Below are 17,454 nucleotides of genomic sequence, written 5' to 3' on the forward strand. Positions count from 1 at the left end.
GCTGAGGGGAGCAGCGGGTGGCAGAAGAGGTCTGCGCACCATGTGGGACCCTCACCAGGTGGCCGGGGATCGAACCAGGGCTGCAGAGGCTGCGGGCGCTCAACTGCTGCGCCACTGGGGAGGCCTCTTAAGTTCAGTATTTTAGACTTTATCATCGTGAAAGATGACTTTTTGGGGCACTAATGTTCAACTGGGGAAGAAATTCAGATAAGTTGTAGCTTTAAATGTTCCTTTATTTTAAATCCTTTTAGAGGGAAATGATGCTTTATAAAGAATTTCAAAATCTGCTTATTTAAAACAGCTTTGCTCAGAAACACCCAAGAGTACTTTGAATGAAGAGCTTACAAAGGTTTTTGTTTACTACCTTGTTGCTGTCTTGTAATACTAGGCCCACTGTAGGCTAACAGCAGCTCATTAGTATTAACTCTTCAGAATGATCTAACTTGCTGACCTAACATGGCCTGTCATCTACTAACGGTTGTAAATGGCACCCTTCAAAATACATTTCATAATATCACAAACCAAAGCTGTCATAAATGCTGTATAGTTATATTCCTTAACAAAGACACCTGTGGTCACCCTGGGGTCCATGTATATTGCATGGTGTGTGAATTTTCTGTTACTGATGTGATGAATGGAAATAGAGGATGTTCAAAACAGAAATGTATGTGTCCTCACTCCACCGAGAACACGGAGTCCTGCCATTTCTATGAAGAGCAGATGAAAGCAGGTGGAATGATCTGAGGACACCCGAGGCAGGGAAGGTGCATTACCTAAACTGGTTGTGAGGTTTGAGGGCATCTCAGCTTGTACCCTGACCCCAAAAATGCCAAGAGCAATTTCCAAAAGACTAATGAGCAAAGGGGTTAACTTTCCTACCTTATTCCCCTAGCTGAATATAGATCTTTGGCTTGTGAGTGATCAAGCTGTAATACTTTTCAGCTCTTGGGTTGAATTTACATGCTCCTTTTCTAAGAGATAAGTCACTATAGCTGCTGCCAATGGAAGAAATGCTTTACACAGATTCAAAGCAAATTCCTATTTTCAACCTTTTTGTTTAAATGGCACTTAAATACTGATATATTTTTAAAATATATTTATTTATATTTGAAGAAAGGATGACTAGAGTGTCTAAGACCATCTGAGAACCTTGAAATCGCCCACTTTTATACTTAGCTTTCAAATACACACAGTAAATCTCATCTTCAAGGATTAAAGCAGAGATATGACACACCCATCAAGAAACACAATTGCCTTCCAGGGATTAAAAGTGATGTAAAAACACCATTTATCCACTAGTGTGATGAGTGATTTGAGACTACTTCATAGAAACAAAGGAAACTCACACGTGCCTTACCGCTATTTCCTTTACGTCAGCAATATGCTGAGAAATAGAAGCCCGAGCTTGCTCTATAATAGGCAAGATAGTAGGAGAATTCACTCCTCACCTAGTGCTCATATACCCCAGACACTTTTAACAGTTGTCCAGTATGTTGTTTTTTTTTTTTTTTTTAGGAATTCTTTATAAAGGTTATTTTCTAATCCCTTTAACAGCAAACAAGTAGTCATATTGTGCGTATTACAAAGCCCCTCAATTTTTCTGGCTGAAAAAAAAGTGTCCCAAGTACAAAGGCTGAGTTAATGGAGAGCAAGTAATAATTATCCCCTCTGTTAGAGCCCTCTCTCCCACCCTCTTTTTCTTGCAGTCTTGCTTTAAAATGCTTGGGTTGTCTGATGAAACCTGAACAACAGATTAACCACAAATGCATTCCTGGAATCTAAGTTCCTCTGGCATCAGTATTGTGTACAATTATCGGGAACATGGACCCCTGAGGGTCAGAATGAGAATCAGCATCAACTGAAATTCTGTTAGGGCAGCACAGCACTTCATTTCAGTAATACAGACAAATGCATGCTCAAATCATCGGCACAGCAGCACAGCCTTAAAATACATGAATTGATCTTGTTATTCTAATCCCTGTATTAGGTGAAAGCAGTATTATCAAAATGTTTACTTTGGGTATATATTTATCTTGTGTGCACAGAAACCAGACATTAGATCTTTTGTGTTAGAAATTTTAAGAAAAAAACAGACTTAATCACTCTATGACCAAATAAATCTAAATTTTGCTTTTCATTGAAATTAAATAAAGTATTTGTGCTGTCTGCTCACTGTTTCATTTTAATTTGTTTTCTCAGCAAGATAAGCTCCTTATAGGTAGGACACATACTCATAAGACTAGCACACATTGCAGTAATTCAGGAAAAAACTGCTGATTAAATGATCATAATCTAATTGCCAGAGATAAACAGTCCTATAAATACAAAGCACCGCTGCTACATAAATATGTATTTGGTGACCTTGAATTGGGAACCCTGTGGGTCAGAAGTACATGGGAAATACATGTCTGTTGAAGGGGGAAAAAAAACTTTCAACATAGCAAGTTCAGGTGATCTAGATGAATTCTCAGCAAGAATTTGGGCAACAACCTCTATTGAGGTCACTTCTACTTAAATGAAATAGTTCCCAAATTAACAAAACTAGAAAGTCTTTTCTTGGAAAAAAGACCCAGGTCACATGTCTGTGCTTTGGAGTTTGTCCTTAGTTTCTCTCTTATCCTGAGTTCTTATTACTAGCATTCTAAGACTCTCTTGCATAAGATCTTAAGATTGGAACTCTTTTAAGACTCACCCAACCAGTTGTGTTCTCTAAGAAGCCTTCTCTGTTCATATAAGTTTAAGCCTACAATAAAAGTCCTTCTCACTTTCCTTCATACTCTGCATATTTAAGTCTTTAAGCCTTCTGCATCATGATTTGCTTGAATGTATCTGTATATTCTACCCACCTCACACAAGACTGTGAGTTCCATAGGCAGTGATTGATTCTGGCCTTCTTTGTCTATCTAATATTCAAGCATGGTCCTTTCTTTTTATGAATAAAACAGTTCAAATCAATTCAACTTACCAAATATAATCTTATTTTTTCACCTAGATGGTGGAAGGCTTTGACAGAAATCCTATCATAGGGAATTTTTCACTTTTATTCAGGAAAACTAAATGTAGATAAATCTTGCAATGTCTGGTACTTTGTAGGTGCTTAACTTTCCTTTAGAAAGTTTCAAAATATATTTTTGGTCAAACATTCTATTTAGAAATCTCTGGGTAATATCAGAATCTGTAAGTGAAAGGTGTGTATACACACACACACACACACACACACACACACTGTTAAAAACAGAGGCTAAAATATGAAGGAAAAAAGAGATAAGATGCACGCACACACACAGAGGATTTTGCTCCCAAATATCTAGAGATCTGGGTCTCCCCTGGTGGCACATGGTTGAGTGCTGGGCTGCGAAGCTGCCCGCAGCCTTTGTAGTGCCAGTTCGATCCCCGGCCGCCAGGCAAGGGTCCCACATGGTGTGCAGACCTCTCCTGCCATGCCCGCTGCTCCCCTCAGCAGTGGGTTTCGTCAGTCTGCCTGTTCTGTTCCTCGCTCTGGCTCTGGTGAATTCTCTCACCCTCCTGTGCTTCTGACTGTACTCAGTGCTTGTATAAACAAACAAACAAATAAATAAATCTAGAGATCTGATGCTTTATGGTGAAAAAGTATCTCAGAGTTTATCTTTTACTTCAACCCCTTTATTTTATGGATGAGAAAAAAATGGGAACAATGACTTAGTGGCCAAAATTAACTATTTAACCTGATATTTACTAAGCAAGAAGTTATTTTCACTGCACTTCTGTTGCAAAATGTTTTAAGACTAAGATTATTTTCAAAATTGATTAGAACACTGTATAATGCAACATCAGTAGCTTGCCTTTCAAATGCCAAAGGTGAGTGACGAGTATGAAGTGTTCATGGCAAAAGAAATAAAGAAAGCCGAGAAGGCAAATGCAAATCACAAATCTATTTCTGGCTCTCACCTTGGCTACAAGCAAGATATATTTTTTTGCCACATCCATAATAAGAACTTATTAAGACTAATAAAATTGATGCTTATGCTAAGGAATATGTGAGCACTTTTCTGAGAGCCATAAATAGAAACCATTCTAACAACAAGTTCAAAGCTACAGATCTGGGAAAAGATACTGTTCCTTTCAACTGGGTTAGTTGTGTCCACGTCCTAAAAAACCTCAAGGGGACTAAAACTGACAAAAGACTACACCATATAATTCAAATTGCTTCTTTGTGATCATCATGAATCACTTTTCAAATCTAAAGGCTTGCATTCAAGGGACCATTCATTACAGTTCAGTTTCAAGACACTAAGGAAGGTCATCTTCAAACTCAAATCAGGCCAAGTCTTATCTTATTAAATCTGAGGAAGATCATTCCACAAACAGAATGCGAATTTATTGTGCTCTAAATTGCTATCACTCTAATAACTTTTTGAGAACACTGACAAATCTAATTTAAAAAGATAAATCTGAACTCTAGCTCATAAAATTAAGAAAAATATTGTTCCTAATAGTAAGTTGCCTTAAATTGCCATTTCAATTTAGGCAAGACATTTGCTTGATTAACAAGACTAGCCTTGGGTTATTTTCCCCCAAAGACAGAGTATATATTGATACCAGATTTTGCACTGTTTTCTGTCTGGTGTATTTAAATATCTCATGAAAGAACAAACTCAGATGAGTGGTCATGGAAAGTTTTTGTTCTGAGCATTAGCACCATTCTCCGTACAAACCACAGGGTAGACGAGGCCTGGGAGTAGAGTCATCTGCACTGGGAGTCAGGAGGTAGCAGCTTTGATCTCAATTCTGCCACCAACTTTGACTACATTTTTGGTCTTATCATTTTTAAAGCAGTATAAACAGAAGAAACTCTCTAAGGAAGGTTCTTTCTACCTCCAATGGAAGTGAAGAGCTCAGGAAAAAATGAAAAGACTTGCTTATGAATTCCCCCAAAGGCTAGTTTTATAATTTTTTTTTTTCATTTTTCTGTTAGTCCACAATTTCTGCTCTTGTCAGTGCTCTCCAGTGGCAAACAGTTCCCTACCCGTAAAACAATGAGTCAGTGAAAGGGTGAATACGCTTGTCTAAGAGTATGAACTGAGTCTCTGAACCTACCAAAAGAAATCTTACATTCTGTGTGCTTTCTATACTAGGGCTAGTTTCCAGTAGGAAAATCATTTTTTGTTCTTCTGCAGGCAAACTGCTAGATTTGTCAGGTCCTTCAAAGTCAATTGCACAATCATCAGTTTGGAAAAAAGCAGTTCCTGATCTTTAGAACTGGAGGGTCTCTGCCTCCTCCAAACTTCCAGGGCATTTCCTGCAATGGAACTATTGTTCTATGACAATCTGTGGGTCGATCTTATGCTCCTGGAGGATGGTGCTGGTTCTTTCCTGTCTCCATAGAAGGCCCAAGTGAAACAGCACCTTCCACATAGCAGGACTTCATTGCACTGAAATAAGCGAAGACACTCCAGTACAGAGTTGGGGACAGTGAACAGGGGCTTCTGTGCTGACTAGAACCACTTTCCCAAGTAAAGGGACAAAATACTATAGTGCCCGAAGTGACAGAACTAATTCTATGCCAACAGTGGCTTTGTGCATCCGCAGGTATGCCATAAGTCCAGCCGGTTGTCTTAGTTTTACTCCCTCCCCTTCCTGACTTCTCTGATTTGGGCTTTTGGTAACAGAACACTGTATCATTAGTTTCTGCTCTTCACTTGAATTATTCCTAAATACAGTTCAGTTGCCATCTTCTGATTGACCATTTTCAGAGAAAATGAAGTTAGGTTAAATAAATACTATGTAAAAGGATGGATATGATTTCTGTAGCCAAGAGTGTTTCCTGGGCATGGAGTCTTATAAAGAATGTTATTTGCTCTGGTTAATTTGATATTGCATTGCCCATAGTTACAGAGTACTATTCCCATCTGTACACCACCACAGCTATTTCAGACTGGTAAACATGTTTGTCTTGATGGTTACTGAATAATTTAAAGAGGTAACATCTCTTCCTGAGTCTTATTTCCTTCAGCACTCATGACTAATATAACACTGTTACAAGTAACGCTGTTACTTGAATTTGACAATTTTCTTTTTAGATAATTTCTCTCCTTTATTTGACTTTATGAAAGAAAAAACAAACACATATATTATCACAGCAGGGAAACCAGGATCTTTAGAATGTTCGTTGAGAAATTTCAAAGTGAAAATGGAGGATATAATTGAGTACACAATGCAGGACCCAAATACATGGGAAATCTTTCAACGAGGAGGAAGAACATTTTAAAGACAACCCCCAACCCCCTTACCGTTTGTTTCTGTCTTCCAGCTGCAGTGTGTACACCATGTCATCAGCAGCATGCGTTTTGGAGTTGCTGTCTCCCCATTTCAGCTTCAGGCTCTGAGGCCCGGCTGCAGCACACTCGAGCCTAGGAGGCAAGGGTGGTAATGGCCGAGTTTTTGCTTTAATGAACTGACTAAATGGTCCAGCTCCAATTTCATTTATGGCCTGAATTCTGATCCTGAAAAAGGCAAAAAATACAAATATTGCAGGTTTAAAAAACTGATTCCTCATTGAAATGAACATTGTTTGGAGTAATTCTTACTTGCCCTTAGAGTGGTTATCATGGAAAAAAGAAAAACAAATTGAAGTAGTTTAAGACAAATTGAGAATTAGGTAGCTCTAGGCCAAATTATACTCTCTGCTCGAGAAAGAGGAGAAAACCAACAGCCCATTATTAAGATACCCTTAGTTCTTTAATTAAAAAGGGAGGGAGGCCACTGTCTGAGGGACCGCATCTTGAAGATGTGCTTTAATATTTTGTTCTAGTCACTCTTCAGCTGCCTCAAAGTCAGTTTTGGAAGTAGGCCAAGGAGAATAAATGATATGGAAGAAATACATCTCCTTCAGAGGTCCAAAAACAAAAGAAACCAACTCTTCAACAGGGCATTTCTCTCTCCTCTTACTAGCCTCAGGTACCATCTCCACAGTTCTTATCACAGCTGAGCATGCAGACAGTGCTGGTGAGCAAGTGCCTTTCAGATGTAATAAAAATATATTAACACTTTCCTCATGGTCTAGGAATTTTAAAATAGTGAAACTATATATATAAAACTATATATAAAAATGATATCCTATTATTATTCCTTTTCTCATTCTTTTATCTTCTTACTAGTTAATTAACACAGTTGGCCATTAAACAGCACACTGATGGCAATGTTTCATCCTCGTCCTTGGCAACCATTCCTGCAGTGACTGCATATTCTTAAAGCTGGGACTTCCTTTCCTCTTCTGTACAATACTTCCTACAATTCTGTTCTTTCAATAACCTCACACAATTTTGCAGCTTACCCTACTCTAAGACCACTCCAGGTCTGTATCCCTCTAGTTCCTTCATAACCTGTTACCAAGCCTCCAGGGGAAATACCACCCAAACACCCTGGTAGGCACACAGGCACCTTACTGAATTGACGAGAGTGATGTCACTAGTTCTGAAAGGTTCAACATTAAAACCTGATTTGAAATCAAAAGCAATGTTTCCTAACAAATGATAACAAAAAACACTGCCCAAGAGATAAATTCTTAGGCAACAGGTCAGCTAAAATATTCTTACAATGTAGCTATTAACAACTATTATTACTTATACTTAAGTAGAAATTATCAATACGTATGTAGGAAATATCATTTAGATATTCAATACCTAAATTTATCATGTGACCTCAAATTAAAATTCTTCAAACTTAAAGATCATGTAATTCAGCAAGTCAATCTAATAATATGACTGTAGGTTGTTAAGAAGAAAAAAAAAAAAACAGGTTAATTCCAGGTGAGAGAGAGTAAAGCACATTCTACCTTACTCTCCCACTGAATAAGGTAATTAATTAAACTTGAATAAAACAAATTCAGCAACTACTTAAGAACTCCAAAAAGTAAACAATAGCTGGAGGATATGGGGAAAAATATGCAGCATCATCATGCCAGTAGTGAGCTTACTATTTCCCCCTTCCATTATCTTCTAGGCTGGACTCCAGGCAGCCTGGTATCCCAGAGTGGTCATCTGCATTGCCTCTGAAAGCTCAGAGTGAAAAGGGAAAATCTCTTACCCTCTCTCCTTTTTCTACATTCTCTCATTATCCAGACCATAGCCAATCCCAGCATATTAATAACCATATCAATTGATGCAGAAAAAGCATTTAATAAAAATTCTCAGTAAATTAGGGATAGAGAGAACTTTCTCAACCTGAAAAGGGGCATCTATGGAAATACATACAGCTGACAATATAATTAATGGTGAAAAGATTGCTATTCATCATGTCCTAGAAATTCTAGCCAGTAGGGAAAAAAGGGACAAGAAAGAAAGAAATGAAATATAAAACATTGTTGAAAATATTAAAGAAAACCTAAATAGAAAGAGACATACAGTGTTCATGAATTGGAAGACTCAACACAGCAAAAATGTCAATTCCCTCAAATGGATTTATAGATGTAATGCAATTTTAATAATATTTCAGCAAGATTCTTCTCAGTAGATAAAGGTAAGTTGATTCTAAAAGGAAAGGCAAAGGAACTAAAATTGCCAATACAAACTTGAGAAATAAGGATAAAGTTGGAAGAATCACACAACCTGATTTAGGTCTTACTATAAAGTTACAGTAATCTAGACAGTGTGGTATTGGTAAAGAGACAGACACACAGATCAATAAAACAGAATAGAGACTCCAGAAATAGATCTGTACAAATATAACTGATTGATTTTTTGACAAATGTGCAAAAATAATTCAACGAGAAAGAAAAGTGTTTTCAACCAATGGTGTAAGTCTCAATCTAAACTTCACCTCTTAAAAGAACTTAATCCAAAATGGATTGTAGATCTAGACTTACATATAAAATACAAAACTTTAAAGGAGAAAATATGTTACCTAGAATTAGGTAAAAACTTTTTAGAAATGATGTAAAAAGCATGATCTATAAAAGAAATGGAAAAATAGACTTCATCAAAATTAAAAATTTTTGCTATTTTTATACTATTATATTTAATACTACTTTAATACTATCATATTAGAAAATAAATATAATATTATATTAATACCCTTAAGGAAGAAAAAAACCCATGATTATATCAGGGAATGAAGACAAGATATAGACTGGGAGAGAATGTGTGTCAAGGAATCATATTCAGAATGTATAAAGACCTTTCAAAACTCAACAGTAAGAAAACAAAAACAATTAAAAACTGGGCAAAAGATAAGATCAGACATTATACCAAAGAGAGTATATATAAGGCAAATAATCACATGAAAAGATGTTCAATATCATTAGCCATTAGGGAAATGCAAAATAAAACTACAGTGAGCTAGCACTATGTCTCTACTACAATGGCTAAAATAGAAAATATTTCATACCATGCTGGTAAGGGATAAAGAACAACCGAACCCTCATATTTTGCTGGTGAGAATGTAAAATGATACAGCCATCTTGGAAGTTTCTTGACAAAGTTTCTTAAAAGGTTACATATACTTAGCATATGACCCAGCATATCTTGGGTTTTCTTCGAGATAAAATAAAATTTATGTTCTCGCAAATACTGATACACAAATGTTTATAGAAGCTATATTCATAATGATCAGGCTAACATTGAAAGATTAAAATAAACTCTTGCCTACCAACATGAGTCTTATAAAGTAACTTTATGGTAGTAATACCTTTTTTCCATGATTGAAAAGTAAGACATTTTTCTGCAACCGAAGAGGAAAAATCCTTTTTAAAAGATGGTCATCATAGTAGTAGAAATTAATGGCCTCTCTCTTTTCTCAGGAAAAGGGAATTAAGTCAGACATCAATCTCTTTCTTTCTTCAATGGTATAACAAATTTCCTCACCTACAAGGTTTATACAAAGGTCCTTCTAGGGTCTGAACTGCCACCCCTACCTTTTATTCTAGAAAATAAAGGTATCCTTAGAGTCTCACAGACCCAGATGTTTATTTCCATCGGCCTAGTCTTTCAGAGCCAAGTTCACCTTGCATTCCATGGGATCCTACTGCTTTGGTCAGTGCAGACCAAATTGTCCTTAGCTATGTTAATAACAAAAGAGGTAATTAATGGGTTGCTTAAGACTGTCCTATTCCAGAAAAATAAGTATTACGAGATCTAAATGATCTAAAATTTTAAAAATAGTTTATAAAATTCAAGCATCAAAGTGCAAAAAACCCACAGATTTAATGTATAATTTCTTTTGTAAATTGATCTATTTTCTCAAAGTCCACAACGAACTGCTAGGTTTTGGATTCCTTATATCTGTGACTCCATGGTTCTCTGAGCATTTACTGAGGAGTATTTGGTGGGCATATAATTATAGCCTTAAATACATACACACACACACACACCACCACCACCACCACAAAATAACAACTATAACAAGAATACTAAAGTAGCAATTTAACTGTCCTTAGCAGCATAGCCTCTGAAATCATCATCACTTTGATGACCTTGAACAAATCATCTACCACTTTTAAGTAACAGTTTCCTTATCTAAGAATGGGGATCGTAATATTTTTGCTGTACTTATAAACAAGATTAAGTTACAATAGGGATATGGAAAGCACTTCCTATTTATTAATTTTTAGTATTTTTGAGTTTATCATACAACCAGAAAATGATCCAAGGAGGGGCAAAAGCATGTGGGTGAACTTAAAAGCACTGATTTATGGAGGTATTACTCTTACGCTGCCTCGTGAGCTGTCATTTCTTGCAATGGTGAAGAAAACATGTTGGGTGCATGAGGAGTGACTGGACACACAAACATAAGTCTTCATTTCAGCTGCATTATTACCAAAAACTTTGTAACTTGAGCACATTGCTGATGACATCTATTCATTTCCTTCTCCTCAATTTTGGCCAAGGACCCAGCAACAGCAAAAAGGACTGAATTTTTAAACCATCCTTAGAAGGTGAAGGTGTGACAAAGAGCTTGGGAAGAGACAGAAGTGATAACCACCACCACAACACCAAGCATTTGCTCTGTTCAAGGACTACGCTGTGTCCTAGGAACTAGTGTTTTTTCCTTGCTTTTAGAGACAAAGAAACTGAAGTTAACTGCAGAGATTAATTAAGTCAGACTAAATGGCACAGTGGCAACTCATTTTGAAATGTAAGTTTGATATGTACAATATTATCTCTGATTTCTACCCTGACTCCATGAAATAGGAACTACTATTATGCAAGTAAAGCAACTGAGGCCCCTCTAGCTTCTGTCATCTGCTCTGCTCTATCCAGCAGAAGCAGGTCAGACCTTGTTGTGACCTAGTGCTTGTTAAACTCAAGTGTTTGTGTATTCTGGCAAACCGTACTTTCCAAGCAATAATATGGGTTGAACAAGGCTACAAATTCAATCAAAAGATAATTTTAATTTGATTACTATTTCAGCTCAACAACTTTATTTTGCCAATAAAATAGACATTTAGAATAGTCAAGAAATTTATTTTCACATATTTAAACAACTTTTGGCTCTGATATCAGCTACTTTGATTTTAAGATGTTCCCTTAGATTTTAAGCAACGTTTTAAAACAAAAACACATCTTGATTCAGGAAGAAAAAAAAATTGGAAAACATTTACTATTCCAGCTATGCAATGAACTAACTAGTCCTACAGATAAAGTAATCCTCAAAACAGACTGAAGAGCTGACAAAATGGAATAATGCCATTCTTGCATTCTAGTAAAAATATTTAAGAACTCTAATCTTAGGAGACTGAAAAAGTGGAGGAAAGACTAAGGTAGTACGAAAATAATTTCTTAATTTTAGTGAGGGTTCACATGAACTAGTCAGCAAAGCAAAGCAAGGAACAATTCCAAGAATTCACTGCAGAAAAAACTGACTTTCAAGTTTTATTAAAATAATAAAAGTTTATCTCAAACCCAAACTTGAGACATTTCCTCTTTAATTGAAGTAACATGTTAATCTTCAAATTTAGATAATACCCATAGGCTTTTATTTTTTTCTTCTTTAAACATGCATTGTTTATCAGTGTCTGAGATTTTAAGCTCTGTATTTAAGAAAAGGTAAATGGAATTTTGCTTTCCAATTTTAGGAAAGTGATATAATTCTGAACAAATGCTAATTTGGATAAGGCAGAAATGAAAAATCTCTTCAAGTATCCAGGAACCTGCAAGATTCATTAATAAACTAATGACACTGACTAAAGAAATCAAATTAGATGCACAGCTTAACAAAGTTAAAAAAATTTGTATAGAAACACAAAAGATCCCAAACAGGAAATGCAATCCTGAGAAAATTAGATAAACAAATGTATCACACCCAATGACTTTAAGATACACTACAAACCAATAGTGGTAAAAACAGTATGGAACAAAAGTGGAAATCAGACTAATCGGGTAGAATAGAGAACCAGAAATAAACCATATACGTATAATTAATCCTTTGCAAAGAAGCCATGTTCATTCAATAAAAAAAGGAAAGCTTGCCAATAAACAGTGCTGGAAAACTTGGACAACCACATGCAAAAGAATGAAACTAGATCATTAACTACAGAGAAATTGACTCAAATGGATTGAAGATTTGGATATAAGTCACAAAACTACAAATACATAAAACACAGGTAATATACTCTTGGATAACAACCACAGAGACATATTTGGGGACACAACTTCAATGGCAAGGGAAACAAAAAGCAAAAGGGAAACAAAGGCAAAAACAAACATGTGGGACTACACTAAACTAAAAGGCAAAAGAAACCACCAGAAAAACAAAAAGACAATCTATAGACTGGGAGAAGACATTTGCATATCACACCTCCAACAAGTGGTTAATTTCCAAAATATATAAAGAACTCATACAACTCAGCAATACCAAAACCAAACAACTCAATCAAAAAATGGACAAAAGAGCTAAACAGCCACTTCTAATAGAAAACATTTATCTGTCCAAAAGATACATGAAAAAATTTCAATATCAGTTACTAAATGAGAAATGTAAATCAAAATGACAATGAGATATCATCTCACCCCTCTGAGACATGAGAATGGCTTACATATAAAAAAAAAAAATAAAACTGGAAACATGTCGATGAGAGAAACCAGTGGAGAAACCATGTTGTGGAGAAACCAGTGCCATCACTCTTTGCTCCAGGACTTTGGACTTACTTTTTCATGCACTGCCCTGGCATGGAAAAACATGCTTAGATATCTGCCATTGTTGTAAAGGATAATGCCAGATTTCCACAGACATCACTAAATATAATTTGGTAGTAGGGTCATAGCCAACTTTTCAGGCTCATTTCTTCCCTACCAAACATTAACAACAGCTAAATTACGCATGCTATTGTGTCAGGTCTCATACTAAAATCTTATCTAAAGCACTCAAAAGCCTATCAGGTAGCTAAAGTTATTATCCCTGTTTCACAGATCAGGAAGCTGAGGTATTGAGAGGTTAAACTTGCCTGAGGTCACAGAGACAATAAATGGGAGGACTGAAGTCAAAAGCTGTCTGACGCCACTTGGCTACTGAGAACTTGTATCCTAATAAAGCCCACCTCATCTTGTTAGGAAGAAATGATTGATGACTCATGCTGGACAGGCTAATGTAGTGCTTGACATATAATAAGGACTCAATGAATATTATTTTCATCCCTGTTTTACCTAGCAAAAAGAACATAAATGAGCATAACAAACAAATCTATCCTAAATTTTAGTTGTTTGCCAGCTCAGGATGAGTCAGACACATAATGAGGTTGCCAAAAAAAGTGCTCTTAGGCAACTGTACCAGCCACCAATATGGAGGAAAAGGAAGGGGACAGTCTTGGTCTGCACCAGCCAGCTGGTCACACCATTCCTGGAGGTCGGGGCACTCCTCACTACAGAGGCCACCGAGAAACAGAACTCACCCTCTAGTGAAGAGGATGGAGGAGGTTATAGAAAATCCTGCCAGTGAAGACAGATTTGAATGAAGTGAGAATGGCTAAGTAAGAGATGACTGACATCATAGATAATGATATCTTAGCCTCCTCTGAGACCCTACAGTCTACGGAAGTGGCACTCAGATGTCTGTATTTTGCAAAAGCTCTCCAGGTGATTCACAGATACATCACCATTCATGAACCACTGCTCTAGGGTGCAAGTTCTCAAACTTTAACAAGCATCAAAATCTCCTGCAGTGCTAATTAAAGGAGACAGCAGGGCCCCACCCCCTAGTTTCCAATGCAGTACCCCAGGAGTACGGCCTAATAATTTGTATTTTTACAAGTTTCTAGGTGATGCTAATGCTGCTGGTATAGAAATCATACTTTGAGAACCACTGCTGTAGAGAAGGCCTAGGATCAAGTGATAAGATTTTTAGATATAGAGGGCTTTGATAAAATACATAGGAAACACAAGTGGAATCCACTGGCAAGTAGTTGTTAGAATCACTGCTCCTGTTGCCGGAGATGCTCAAGCCAGAACACTAGGGAGGGTGCCACCAGACCTTCTCGACTCTCTCAGCCTGCAAAGTCCGTGATTCTGTGCGGCTGACAGCATGCAAGGAAAGCTACCCCTCTGTTTTCAATACAGTTTTGTTACTCCTGAAACAGAATCTCATTTCTAAGCTTAAAAGTAAGAACTTTTAAAATAGCATTGTAATTCCAAATGAATTCCACAGAGGGTGTCAGTATGCCAACAGGTTGTTTTACAAGCATCAGTGAAGAAGTGATGAGATCCATTAAAAACAACCATTTTCACGTCAGTATTTTTGCTTCAGAGGTACACAATTCTGTCCCAGCAAGACAGGAATGATATACTCAGTGTGAGAACAATGTGTAACTGCTGAAGGTTAAAAAAAAAAAAAAAATTACACAAAAGAACTAAGTCCTTTATCCAAGTCCATGGCTTGCTTAAAATGTTTCATTCCACATTTTTATCTAGAACATCATGATCTGTTCACTTATATTTTAAACCAATTTATGGGGCAGAAAAAGGTGAGGTAAAAGTTGATTGGACCAAAATTACAACCTTATTTCCTGGAAATACTTATTTTGTATTTCACCATAATTATTGCAATTGTATTTTTGATACATAAAAGAACAAGACTGTGGATTGACCAGAGTTCTACTACAGAGTATCCTATTATGTACTACAGAAATTAAATTCCTTAACTTGTATAAAGAATGATCTTAAATATGAATATTAATCTCAATATCTTAAATATGAAGCATTCAATTAATAGATTGGCTAGGAAAGACTTAGGCTAAATCTTGTTTGTCTCTCCCATACCTGTCCTCATATACTGTACAAAATGAGTACAAAGATCCACATTTTCTAAAACTGTAAATTTCTAATGCAAAATGTCTAAAATGTTTAAAATGTTATCCTCCAGCTTAACCTGTAAGGCTGACAGCCTCTCATTGTGGATTTCCTCCTTAAGGCAAATATACTATCCTTTCATGTCAATATTGAGTTGAAATATTAATGCCGTAGCCATTCAATTATTTTAAAAATGAGTCTTGTGGTTTTACTGTCCAAATCTAGCTCCTTCTTCCATAGTTCCTATATTACTAAATCATTTTCTTCAGAACAGCGTTATTTTGAGGTACTTTTTTTAACATGTCCCTAAATTAACCACCTATGTGGAAGATATTTTTCATAATTTTCTTATCATTATTCTCCTACATCTACTTTTTCATTTCTTCTGAGTCCTTGATTTCTAGATTTATTTCCAAAAGTTATTTGACTGTATGTTGACTCATGAAAGTCAAAACCCTCCAATATTATCCTTCAATGTTTAATTTAAGATTTATTTATTTATGCATACAAGAGCTGGGGTACAGGCCAGAGATGCAGGGGGGTGAGAGGATTCACCAGAGAGTGGGAAACAGGCAGACTGACTGAAATACACTGCTGAGGGGAGCAGCGGGTGAGACAGGAGAGGTCCGCCTTGCCATGTGGTTGCTCCCTGGCCGGCTGGGAATCGAACTCATGCTGCAGAGGCTGCGGATTGCTTCATAGTGCGGTGCTTAACCCCTTGCGCCACCAGGGAGGCCCCCTCAATGTTAAATCTTTATAATTATTTAAGCCACATCTATGGAAGAAGCTAAATTCTTGGGTTAACCATGTCCCAAAAGCCTATTAAAAATGTGACCTGAAGGCTCAGAGGATTTGATTTGAGGTACTGAGGTTAATCTGACCTGAGGATGAGTCCAGCCCACAGTAGACATGGATGTGGATAAGAACAGACACAAAACCCGACAGTGAGTCCCTGAACCAGTGTGGTTTCTTCCAGGTTTTCTGGCCTGAGCAATCAGGGTTACACAATATTTGAACATCTGATCTTGTAGAAAGAGCTGGGGGATCTCATTCACTTGCTCATTTCCCCCTCTATGTACCTCTCAGTCAGGTTTCCTCAGAACACCATCACTGAGGGAATGCTCTGAGGTCGTGGTCTGGATATTCACCTATTTCTTAAGCACCTGATTAGAGCTCTGGGCATTACAGGTACTTAGTATTTGGCTAGCAGAGTGAAGACTTGTTTTCTGAGATTGGCTAAGGATCAAACAATGCCCTTGACTTGCCCCTCATCCATATCTCCCTTTATTCAGTTTCCACCTCAAGACCCACTGAACCATCCTGACCATTTTAAACCCTAGGGTGGTCTTTTCCAAAACACTGAACACCAATAGGACTTTTCACACGCAGCTATTTTCAGCCTGTGGTGTCACAATTACCTACTACCTCAGGTTGTACTTAAGTTTCCCCCAAATGTGTGAGTGATCTGAGGACAATCACAGTGTTATCACTGTCTCACAAGTTTCAGAGTACACAGTACTGTGCCCAAGAGATTTGTTAAAAGAATGAAAGAGGCAGCCTCCCTGGTGGTGCAGCGGATTGAGCGCAGCACTGTAAAGTTGTTCGCAGCTTCTGTAGTGTGGGTTTGATCCCTGGTCGGCCAGGGAGAGCCAGTTTTACTGATGATCTTGATGATGAAAATTACACTTCATGTTAATTGTGCATGCGCCATGTCCTGCTGGGCTCTATACAGGCATTTAACATTCATTTATTTACTATGTACAACATGTTTAAGAGGTTAGGTAATTTTGTTCCCATTTTATGGAAGAAATAGACACAAATAACTTCTCTAAAGACACAACTGATGACCCGAATCTGAATCCATGAAATATATCATCTCTCTGAGAAACCATCTAGTATGACATAGGGAGATGTCTTTGTGTGACAAGAGGAAGGTGAGCTGGTTGGCCTCCTTGAGAAGAGCTCTGGTGCAAAGAGCAAATGCGTAAGACACTAACTGAGTTTTGCTTAATGGTAACTACTTTTCTCTGGCTCTTGTGAAGTCCTGAGGAAAAGCTAAATCATACATGCCTTGGAATGCTGTGTTTGCCTTTGGGGAATCAGAAAAATGAATGAGAATGATGGAGCTCTACTTCAGAGGTGGGCAAGTACATGGTGAGGACAGAAGGTCCACATATGAATCATAGAGGAAAATGCAAAG

At 37.2% G+C, this 17,454-nt stretch overlaps 1 protein-coding gene across 1 annotated transcript in view; it reads right to left on the minus strand.

Moving 5' to 3' along the window:
* Positions 1-17,454, minus strand: part of FNDC3B (fibronectin type III domain containing 3B) — a gene marked incomplete at its 5' end in the record, with an annotated part of 243,117 nt that overhangs the window by 20,726 nt on the left and 204,937 nt on the right. The window contains one exon of the mRNA XM_084232401.1: positions 6,270-6,482. Within this exon, the coding sequence (XP_084088527.1) occupies positions 6,270-6,482 (213 nt within the window). The remainder of the gene's footprint in view (positions 1-6,269; positions 6,483-17,454) is intronic.

This window comes from Talpa europaea (genome assembly GCF_964194135.1).
Source record: "Talpa europaea genome assembly, chromosome: 4".
NCBI lineage: Eukaryota > Metazoa > Chordata > Mammalia > Eulipotyphla > Talpidae > Talpa > Talpa europaea.